At 41.3% G+C, this 11,952-nt stretch overlaps 1 protein-coding gene across 1 annotated transcript; it reads left to right on the plus strand.

The window, feature by feature from the left end:
• The first annotated feature begins 6 nt into the window (after positions 1–6).
• On the plus strand, positions 7–5,801 carry LOC131426669 (protein stoned-B). The gene is made up of 6 exons (XM_058589557.1): positions 7–2,103; positions 2,168–2,393; positions 2,455–3,216; positions 3,280–3,700; positions 3,760–4,152; positions 4,211–5,801. Exons 1-6 carry the CDS (start codon positions 7–9, stop codon positions 4,350–4,352), a joined length of 4,041 nt encoding a protein of 1,346 aa, XP_058445540.1. The 3' UTR covers positions 4,353–5,801.
• The last annotated feature ends 6,151 nt before the right edge of the window (positions 5,802–11,952 follow it).

Here is an 11,952-nt window from a genome sequence, read left to right on the forward strand (position 1 = left end):
GGCGAAATGGCGAATCCTTTCCTAATGGAAGATGAGCCGATGGCTGGCAGTGAACCGGTATCGAATCCTTTCCTCTTTGGCGGTGAAGATGACGAGGCGCAAGATGGTGGAGCTGCGGTGGGGGTCGACGATAATCCTTTCTTGGCGCAGGCAGCGGGCAATCCATTTGCGGACTTCGGTGGTGAGGTAGAAGATCCGGCTGCTTCAGCTGCGGCTATGGCCGGTATGAATAACCTGTTTGGCACTGCGGGAAGTAACGCGGTGGTAGTGACAACTGGTGCCGAAATTTTTGGGGTAACTGACTCTGTCATGACCCAGAGTGGACACGTCTACCACCAACAGCAGCAGCAGCAACATCAGCAAATGAACAACGGTGCGGCTAACTTTTTCGACACCACAATCAACGAGGATGATGATCTGATCATTCCGAAACCGACGCATCTCCAGTTAGGTCCTCACACCAACAGCAATCTGATGGACGATTCAATGATCAACGCTTACTCGAGTGAAGATGAGATGAAAGCGTGCAAAGATGGTAACGGAAAAATGGCTCCTCCGAGACCGATTCCACCGTCGCAAGCAACGCAGCAGTTGATCAGTTCGATTGCCGATCAGCTTGATCAGACTAGCACGAACCTTCTCCGTAAGATCCCGGCTACCAGAACGCCCAGCCCGGTGTCCATGAGAGATCTACACTCTCCCAGCCCAACACCTGACTTTGGCGATCTGTTATCCGTCGGAGATCAACCTCCGCAGTCACAGAATTCAGAGCTCTTCGACACTGGAATGTCACAGAATGCCAATGATAATCCATTCGCAGAACCCGCAGTCCAAATGGGTGCCGCCGCTGTTGCCAGTGTCGCTACCAAACCCGAAGTTCAGAAGCCACCTCGTCCAAGACCACCTCCACCGCGTCCAGCTCCTCCACGAAGCTCACTAGCATCATCGCCGGTAACGGCACCGGTTCCCAGTGTGCCGCATATGCCAGCAGCGCCAGCTCAACAGGAAGCGGATCTCTTCGATCTGTTTGGTACTTCCACCACTGCTACGAAGGCAGCGCCTCCAAAACCTCCTGCTCCGAAATCAAAGGAGGACATTTTGTCGCTATTCTCTACACCAGCTCCATCCGCCGCTCCCGCTCCGGAACCTAAGCAAACGGATCTACTGAGCGGGGATTTCGATGACATTTTCGGGGGTTCGTGTCCCGAACCCACGGGTACGGAGTCCTTCGTTCCAAATCTTACCGAAAACCTGGTTCAAACTCAAGTTCCTCCACCGGAAGTTGTGCCGGCAGCTTCCGAAGCACCGCCAGCACCGGAAATCGTAAATGAACCGATTCCGGAACCGGAACCGGAACCAGAACCGCAGTCTGTGATTCCAACAATCGAGCAACCCACAATGGAACCATCGCCGGAAATTGTACTGGAAGCTCCACCGGAAGCAGAAGAAGTGATCATGCGATCGGAAGCGTCTTCCGATTACAGTCCGACTGGATCGAACGTGACTTCCGGTAACATTCCTAGTTCCGTTTCGGGCAGTATTGTGAACATTGCCGGTGGGGAAAAAATTGACGAACCATACTCGTTGGACGGCGATATGATCGTTGAGCATGCTCCAGTTCCTACCCCCATCGAGGTGTCGGCACCAATGGAATACAACCACGTCGATGTTGTCGCACCTCCGACCGTGACCAGTCAACTGTTCTACAGCGAACCGGTTGCGGTCCCCGAAACCGTGGTCAATCCTTTTGCTCTGTCGGCTGATGACGACGATTCTTACGCAGTGCAACCAACCGTCGCCCAAGAAATGTATGGAAATTCTACCAATAATAATAATACCATAGTTTCGGCCAGTTTCACCCAGGAACCGGATGCGTTCGATTCATTTGCTGCCAAGTTTGAAGGAACACAAAACAAAGCCGGAAACATTTTCCTCGATGGGGACCTAGGAAATAGCACTACAGCGGATGCCTTCGGAACGGCCGATGCCTGGGGAACGAGTGATGTATCCGGTGGTGGTGGATTTGACGGTGGTGATGGTTTCGGCACCGAGGATGGCTTCGGTGATCCTTTCCTATCGATGGAAGGACCACCAGCACCGGAGGTGAGTGATCTTTTTCTTGTTTCGAATGTCATATAGGAATTTAACGCTTGTTTTTTTCTTATAGGGAACTCCATTCGGCCGATCACATTCGCGTGATTCCGACGAAGGAGGTCATTTCAATGTGGTGATTCGACCGAAGGATGGCCTCGATATGGGTTTGGCTCCGGCGTTGGCTCCACCACCGAGGAGTCCTCAAACTGCTTCCATCTATTCGGGTGATTCTTCGCCACGGGTGAATCCCTTCGATAGGGGAGACGATGCGGATGCTACCTTGGCCGCACTGCCGGATTGTAAGTATTCGTGCGATGATGGGATTTTTTTTCCACTGATCACTTTCCTTGTCATCCACAGCAACTCCACAGTTGCAGCGGACCGATTCGCAAGAGACACCTCCAACGCCACTGTTCGACGAAGATGTCTCGCAACCCCTGGAGGATTTCCCCCGAATTGTGTACTCCGGTGAAGGTTGGGAAATGCAACTACGGCAACCGAACAAGAAAAAGATCACCGGTCAGCGGTTCTGGAAGAAGATCTACGTACGGCTGGTTTTCCAGGGTGACAATCCGGTGATGCAACTGTCGAATGCGGCAACCGATAAGGATCCATTCCAGGAACTGCCACTACAGGCGTGCTACTCAGTTTCCGAGATCGGAGCCCAGCAGTACGACAATTTCGGTAAGATATTCACCATCAAGTTGCAGTACGTGTTCTACAAGGAGCGACCGGGTGTTCGACCCGGTCAGGTTACGAAAGCAGAACGATTGACCAACAAACTGAGTCAGTTCGCTGCCTACGCCATTCAGGGTGATTATCAAGGTGTGAAAGAGCTGGGAAGTGATCTGAAAAAGCTTGGACTACCGGTCGAACATGCACCGCAGATTTCGCAACTGTTCAAGCTCGGTTCGATGAACTACGAGGACATGAAGCAGTTTTCCGTGTGCATCGAGGAAGCACTGTTCAAGATGAGTGTGCACCGTGATCGAGCGTTGACGTACAAAACGGAAGAAGTGCAGGTAACTGCCGTCGATGAGCTGTACGTCGAGCAGGATGCCGAAGGTCACGTGGATAAGCAGATTGCTCGGGTACGGTTGTTCTTTTTAGCGTTTCTTTCCGGTAAGTGTGATCGAGTTGGAGGTGTTTTTGTTTCAAGACCGTAGATCGGATCCTTCATTTCAGGAATGCCCGACATTGAGCTGGGAGTTAACGACCTGTGGCGGCAGGGTAAGGAAGTAGTCGGACGGCACGATATCATACCGGTGGTTACGGAAGAATGGATTCGACTCGAGGGTGTAGAGTTCCATGGTTGTGTACAGCAGGATGTGTACGAGCGATGTCGCACGATCAAGTTTAAACCACCGGACGCGTGCTACATAGAGTTGATGCGATTCCGGGTGCGACCGCCGAAGAATCGAGAGCTTCCGTTACAGCTCAAAGCGACCTGGTGTGTCACGGGGAATAAAGTTGAACTACGGGCCGACGTACTGGTTCCCGGGTTTGCCTCACGAAAGCTCGGCCAGATTCCGTGTGAGGATGTATCGATTCGGTTTCCCATCCCGGAGTGTTGGATCTATTTGTTTCGGGTGGAGAAGCACTTCAGGTTTGTTGGGTTGAGATTCGGAAGTGGCATTCATGATATTCTTATTTTTTTTATACTAGATATGGTTCAGTGAAATCAGCTCATCGTCGTACGGGTAAAATCAAAGGAATCGAACGGTTCCTGGGGACGGTCGAGACACTGCAGGAATCGTTGATCGAGGTAACTTCCGGACAGGCAAAATACGAGCACCACCATCGGGCGATAGTGTGGAGATGTCCTCGGCTGCCGAAGGAGGGTCAGGGCGCCTACACAACCCATCAGTTGGTGTGTCGGATGGCGTTGACTAGCTTTGACCAAATTCCGGAACAGCTGGCTCCGTATGCCTACGTGGAGTTTACGATGCCGGCAACACAGGTTTCGCACACGACCGTCCGATCCATAAGTGTACAGGAATCCGACAGCGATGAACCACCGGAAAAATACGTCAGATATCTTGCTCGACACGAATACAGGTGAAGGCGGTTTTTTTTTATTGGTGTCTGATCACGAAGTTCAATGATCGCTTTTCAGGGTTGGCATCGAGCACACGACGGGAGAATCGGTCAATGCTTATCTGGCGGCGACGGCCGTTACCAAGCAACCGATTCAGGAGGAACAACCGATGGCTACTACGCCCATCGCACCCAGTGACTCGGATTCGGATTCAAACTAAACTAACTTCTCTTTTTCTGTTTCTGGGCTGGGCGAAACACGTTCAAATCCAAAGCAATAATCTGAACGAACGACGGGCAAAGAGTGTTCAAGGGAACCAAGCTCAGCAGTGAAACAACAAAATGCGAGTTTAAGCAACAAACTACATTTAATCGAAAACAGAACAGAAAAAAACTTAAGCAAATAGATGTTACTGAATTATGTTAGTTTGACAATAAACTATGTATTTATCACGCAAATCTTAGGAAGGATATGTAACGAAAAGTATTACCAGTTAAATCATTTTCTTCTTCGGTTCAAATCTTCGGTCTGCTCGTTTCTTTGTTAGCGAATTTGCGAGTCTAGAATTTATTAGATTTTACGTGCTTGTATATAATAAATTTAGTTACTATTCAATTCGATACGTTAAGCAACCATTTTCCCATCGCGTAGAAGTGGTGTAAACTAATTCAACAGTAAATATGAAAAAAACCAACCACAACCTGTATGTTAATCTTGTGATGATGCTGGTGTTATAGAAAAAAAAATTAAATACTCGTTGCAATAGTTCTTACAAACAAAAAAAATATACATAAACTGTTTCCGGCATTGTATGAAGGCAAACCCAAAATTCGACTATAATATCCTGCTTTTGGTATCACACATATCATAGTAGCCGTTTGATAATTTCAAATATTCGTCATACCGATCGCAGTAGGCCAACACGTAAGCCCACTGGCCCATCAAATGCTTTATTGTATTGGAAAATAAACAAAGAAAAAAAAATAAAAATCATTTGGCGTTCTACCAACAGACCGGCATTTTGCTCGGCATATAGTGGAATCAACTAACTAAACGATAACTTATGACATTTATTACTCTTACGGGACAAGCATAGAGAAGAAGAAGAAGAAAAAACCAATGACTCACACGCATTACAATTGGTAGTACATGTGTATTGCAAAAATGCTATATAATTACTAACTAGTGGCAGTAGTTTTAGCGGGACTATAGAGTATCAAGAGGCCGATTTTGTTGACAAATTTACTGATCATGTGTAAAACATTATAAATTGACAAAAAGTTTAAATAAAATAACAACAATAATAATATTAATAATAATTATTATAGAAATAATAATGATTAAGAATATGTCACTGTTTATGCGGATTTAATATACAGTAAAAAATATGGAAGAAAGATTAATCGTTATGTATACATAATAAATGAAACCCAAAATAATCAAATGATGATGATGATCGATTAGCACTCGATTCAAAGTATGTGAATGAATCTGAGCGCCATGATAAATGACATGTTGATAACTAGTACGAATACACGCGGTAAACCCTCTGAAAATATACTGATGAAATAAATATGATCCAAGGAAAATGAACAAAATGACAAATATTACTGATGCTATTATACCTTATACATATTAAATGAGAATAAAAAAAAAACACAAGATGGAATATCGAACGCGATTCGTCTATCGATTGGTGAATATCACTGTGTCCGTCCGTAGAAATGGCAACCGTGCTTTTGGATTTGAATCGTCGCAGTAGGCCTGTACGACCCATCAGACGACTGTCAGACTGTTTTACCGCTCACGGAACAAGGCGAGTAAACGCAAATAAGGTTAATAAAAAGAGCATCGGAATACTGGATGACATAAATTTCAGTCTTCATCGTCGTTTGCGTCGGATCGTTTCGGGTGATTTATGGAAGGCACATTCACAGCGCCACTGACTGCACGGAGCGTTCCGAGCATTAAGGAACCAGTTAATTTTCTTCATCGATCTCGGAGGAGCCATCGGATATGTGTGCTTCTCGGGCAAAGTCAAACGAATATAAATCGGCTCTGCAGTGTCGTTTATTTATTCAATGATAAACAACATTTTGAAGCTGTACTGGAGGGGGGGGTGGTGTGAGCACGTATGACGTAACATCAGACGACGAGAGTTGTTGGGACGAGCGTTTGCAGATTCTGGAAAATCCGAACCAAGAGCGACGTTTTACAGGAAAAGGCGTAGTTGAGAGTTTGGAAAAAGCTTCGAAATCGATGATTTTTATTTATATTCCGACATCGACTTCTAACTGCGTAACAGTCCAAATTAAAATACCTTTGCAACTTAGTTCAACTTGAAGCGTAAATGTGACACTGTCACCAATACAAGGAAACCAAAATATAAATATACGGACAGCTTCTTGATTTATGTTATTTTGAAATATTTATTTATTCACGTGTAACCAGCAGATCGTGTGTAGTCCCAATAATTAACAATCATTCACATTTCTAAGTATGCTTAAAAAAGACGGGTGGGTAATGTCAGAGACATAACTGGACGACGTGAATACGAATAAAACTGACATACCTTTTCCACTCATTCGATTATCGATAATCGCACGTACTAGTTGATTGAATGTGTGATTTTTTTGCAGATATTCAATGTTTTACTTGCAGAATTGTAACGGTGCAAGTAAAAGGCGGAATACAACAGAGCAAAAAAAAATAATAACTGGGTTGCGTAGCGGACAAAACCGATTACGATTACATTAAAAATGCAATGTTCTAGTTTTCCATAAAAGCATTTAAAATGGAAAAATAAGACTTTCTAAATTCACGTGACAGTTAGGAATTAATACGTCATCAATTTCAATAACTTCCTTGTCAAACCCGTCTCGAAATTACAAATTATATGACGATTCGCGAGAATATCTACAAACGAAAGCCGAAATCTTGGATTTCGGGATTTCTACAACTATAGAGCAAAAAGTATCTAAAATTCTGCCAATAATTGATGAAAAATGGTAAAATAGTTTTCACTTATACCCTTACTACGTAATTAAAACTTTACTACGTAATTAAAACAAAATGAAACAAATCACCCCAGTTTTTTTAAACCATAAACCTAATATAAAGCTTGCTTCATTTAGAATTGGAACAAACTTTTGCTCATATTGTGGCGCTCCTGGTGGATGGATTTGGAAGTTCTTGGCGCCCACGATTCGGGAGTTTTGTCAGCTTCACGTATGATTTATGACATTCCGCAAATCGACTGTACATTGTAAACAATCAACATGGAAGCCGAAAGAAGTGGAATCCTAATCTGTCGGACCGTGATTTGACCAGAAAATTCGGTGCTGCCCATAGTACTGTGAGGAGAACTCGACTCCGGGAAGGAACCAAGTCGTATCGAGCTAGCAAACAGCCAAATCGGACCATAAAACAGAATAGTATGGTCAAAATTTGTGCTCGGAAACTATATGACCAGGTGCTGACCAAGTTCGACGGGTGTCTTCTGGTGGAGGATGAAACCTAAAAATCAAAAATTTCACTTGGCAACCGCTCGGGGGGATGTTCCATCCAAATTTAAATTTGTTTTTGTCGACAAATTTGCAAGAAAATTTATGATTTGGCAGGACATTTGCAGCTGTGGCAATAAAACGAAAGTTTTCGTTACAAATAAGACAATGACATCGGAACTATACCAAAAAGAGACCATCCCGTAGTGTTTTGGCCAGATTTGGCAAGCTGTCATTACAGCAAAGTCGTTCAGTCTTCTAGTCTTCTATTCCTTAGTCTTCTAGACTCCTAAGTCTAGTCTAGTCTCCTGATCTTCTAATCTTCTAATTGCCTAGCCTTCTAGAGTCTTCCTGCATTCTAGTCTTCCTTCATTCTAGTCTTCCTGAGTCTTCTGTCCTTGTCTAGAATGGTATGCAGAGAAAGGGGTCCAGTTTGTTCCGAAAAACCTTAACTCTCCCAACTGCCCCTAGTTCCGCCTTATTGAGAAATACGGGGCAATCATGAAGAGGAGACTCAAGGCAAAGGGAAAGGTTGTCAAAGACATCAATCAGATGACGACCTGGTGGATTAGGATAGCTAAAACGATGGACGAAGAAGGAGTGCGTCGCCTAATGAGCCGTGTTACAGGAAAAAATCGAGAATTCCTTCGAAACCGTGACGAATAATTTTATCCGTATTTTTTCTTAAAAGTATGACGAAAACGTTACATTTGTATAAAAAAAGATCTTGACTTCAATAATAAATATCTGAAATACAGGCAATTGTCTTTGTTCCAATTCTATCTGAAGCAAGCTTTAGTCCAATTACTCTTTACCCTAACCTATTAGTATAAGTAGGAAAAATCAATAAATTCTGGGTAACTCCAAGACCAATGTTTTCTCGAAATAACACAAAATTTATTTTAAACAATGAAGCACTAGTTTACAGTAAGCAGATACAGGCTTGAATTTTTGATTTCTCGGTTTGAAACCCATTTTTTTGGCTTCGCATTAGCATAGGCTTTTGGTTTATTCGAAATAACTTTTAGCTATGGTAAAATTGAGTTTGATTATAACCAATACAATAAAAGAGATCGTATAAGAGATTCGAGCACAATTGAATAGTATAATCCTTACGATGAGAAATTTGCTGTACAAAATTAAAACATAATAATTACAGGAACAATTTTCATGATACTGTGTGAAATGATGGTTACGTCTGGGGTTTTTTACGCGATTTTTTTACGCGGATTTCCGAAGTTACGCGTTTTCTTGTTTTGTCTTAGAAATGTATGAAACGTCTAGATCTGGTGTTATCCCGAAATTTTTTTAGTCAATTCTTTGACACTTAGAAAATTTTCTATTTAAAATTTTCATCCATTTCTAAGACATTCGACATATAAAATTAACTTCCATTCTGCAGTTTTTTTCTACGTTGATTTCCGAAGTTACGCAGTTACAAATTAAGTCCCAAAGTCGATTTTTTACAAAAAAAAAAATTTTTTTCGAGATTACACCAGATCTGGACGTTTCATGCATTTCTGAGATATTTGGCATACACAATTTTTTTCTTCAGTGTTGAGTTTTTTACGCGGACTTTCGAAGTTACGCGGTTTTTTTTAGGAGATGTGACATTTAGTGCTCCAATTGTTGCAAGTAGTCATTTCCGCCCCGGTCTCCCCTACAGTATCTCCATCGACAATTTACATCTCACATATTTTTGGATTTCAATTTTTAGCAATAGAGTGGAAATAATGATCGAATTGTGGGTCAAGCGGTAAGCTAATTCGACAAATTTGATCAAATTTGACACCAACTCTCCATGTGAAAAAAAAATTGGCAACCATTCTCTTTTTTATAATTGACGGTAGTTAATACCGTACTCATTGAAAATGGAATTTTCCACTGAAAAAGTCGCCAATGATTGCTAGATCTACGATTGATGTTTGGCGCGCAACGAGTTGCATGAGTGTTTGGCCGTCGAAGAAAGGAGTACTAGATCGTTGAAAAAATTGTTTGGTGCGCAACGAGATGTTTCGTGTGGAGAATTCACAGGCATACTTGATGTATATGAATTGTTATTTCGAGCCACGTGATACCCAATTAAGTATCAAAATAATTGTTTGCAAAATGACTTGGTGGAATGCATATTACTTTTCTAGCTATGTCAATATACTATTCAAGCCGTACCGTAAGCAGGAGCAAAAGTTCTGATTTCGTTTACTAGATGCAATGTGTGCCATGTAATCAGTTAGATGAATGATATTGGTCATCGTGGGCGTGAGTTAAACAAATGAAGTTATAAAAAAATCAATGATACGATTCCGCTGTTAAACAATGAGGACAAACAAAGAGATGTTCCTAGCATTTATCTTACAAATTATGTAGATAGGCGCACATAATAAATGGCAATAAAATGCCAATCGGTAGATGATGATTAGCGTAAATATTTGATTTTAAATTGCTTATTTTTGTGAAGTATTTTCAAATTGGAAAGATAAAGATCAAATTAAAATTATAGCGGAGTTTCCCCAAGCAATCAAAAGTTTCACAAATCAAAAGTTTCACAATATATGAAAATAATCACTTTTTTGTTGCTTCAAAGTAGACGAGAAGTTTCTGGCAACTTGAAGGTACAGAACAAGTTTTGAGCTATTTTTTTCAGCTGCACCGAGCTATTGTTCGTTCAGTTTCGTTTGGTTAATTTTGGTTAATTTTACATATTCGTAATACATCTATCTATATATATATAAAAATGCAGAGATCATTCTTTGTAATCGCATCACGTAAGAACGGATGGACGGATTGAGATGCTTTTTTTTTTGCTTGATCAGTTTTTACCCCCACCAGGTTCGTACATCAAAAAAATTAGGAAAACTTACCGGAAAAGTGGGAAAAACCAATAAAGTTATTTTGTATGGACAATGGAATTTTCCACTGAAAAAGTCGCCAATGATTGCTAGATCTACAATTGATGTTTGGCGTGCAAGGAGATGCTCAGTATTTCGCCGTTTAAGAAAAGAATACTAGATCTTTGGAAAATCGTTTGGCGCGCAACGAGTAAATTTGGGTGGAGATTTTACATGCATGATTGATTCGTCATTTGGAAACACGTGCTTAATAGGGTATCAAAATCATTGCTTGCCAAATGACTGGTGGAACGCATTTGACTGTTCTTGATATATCGTATCAAATATATCAAAAGTTCTGACATCGTTTACCAGCTGATGCATTGTGTACAATGTGATCAGTTGGATAAATAATGTTGACTATTGTGAGTTGAACATATCAACATATAGAACGATTTTTTAACGAATTAATGACAGGATTCTGCTGCTGAAATAATGAGGTCTAATAAAGAGATTTCTTATTTCATCGCTAAATTATTAATCTGGAAATTGATCCTGTGATTGTCATGCTACGAACATTCATTAAACAAGATTAAGTATTATCATCAGACTAGCGGTGAAGCAGCTAATGGACAACCGCTCAAAACAGGTTTATTCCTTCCGATAATCCAGTATTATTTACCATTAAATTTCTTAACGTCTTCAGTCTACAATTAAACCTCAAATTGACAAACAACAAGTCGCTTTTGGAAATTTGCTGAATCAATTTCAGGTATTCATCTTGGTCATCTCTGCTCCACCGCTCATTTCATATGTCGAAATAGTTTAAGGTTCTACAAACTATTTCGACATTGTTTCCGGGAAACAGCCATTGTTGAAAAACTTAATGGCAGTTTTCTCCACTATTGCTTGATAAATCGAAGAAAACATCAGTTTATTCAGAAAAAATGTGCCAAACAAATTGATATTTCTGTTTTCAATTTCTGCTCGAAGACAGCGCTAAGAAAACTACTTTTGCATTTTGCAACAATGGTTGTTTTTCTGAAAAGGTAAATTGCCCCATAAGAGAAAACTACAATCTCTTTCAATGCACTGACTTAAAGGATAAGATGGCGATCGAAGCATTCACTTAATTTTTCCGTAACAAAATCTTTTAACATGTTCACAATAATTTTGTATGAAATTTCTTTTTCGGGTCGAAGTTAATGTGTTGGATACGAATTCGTCGTAATTCGTTGATTTTGGGCTAAATAATCAGTGAAATAATGGAAAGAAGCATTACCGTTTGACAATTCTGCTGTCAGGAAAGATAAATTTAAAAAATAATTTCAAACGAGACGAAGTTCGGCGGGTCAGCTAGTAAATAAATAAATATTTATAATACATGCACTGAATACACTTCTAATTTACACAAAAAAACGTGCTTAATCTACCTAGCAGTGAGATGATACCTTTTTTATCATTCGCTTGTGTTTTTTGCATGAATAGT

This window comes from Malaya genurostris, chromosome 1 (genome assembly GCF_030247185.1).
Source record: "Malaya genurostris strain Urasoe2022 chromosome 1, Malgen_1.1, whole genome shotgun sequence".
Taxonomy (NCBI): domain Eukaryota; kingdom Metazoa; phylum Arthropoda; class Insecta; order Diptera; family Culicidae; genus Malaya; species Malaya genurostris.

Excerpts from the sequence above, each read along its gene's own strand:
- LOC131426669 (XM_058589557.1), top strand. The coding sequence starts at position 7 with ATGGCGAATCCTTTCCTAATGGAAGATGAGCCGATGGCTGGCAGTGAA. Across the intron at positions 2,104-2,167 it reads AAGGACCACCAGCACCGGAG|GGAACTCCATTCGGCCGATC; the intron begins GTGAGTGATCTT and ends TTTTTCTTATAG. Across the intron at positions 2,394-2,454 it reads CTTGGCCGCACTGCCGGATT|CAACTCCACAGTTGCAGCGG; the intron begins GTAAGTATTCGT and ends TGTCATCCACAG.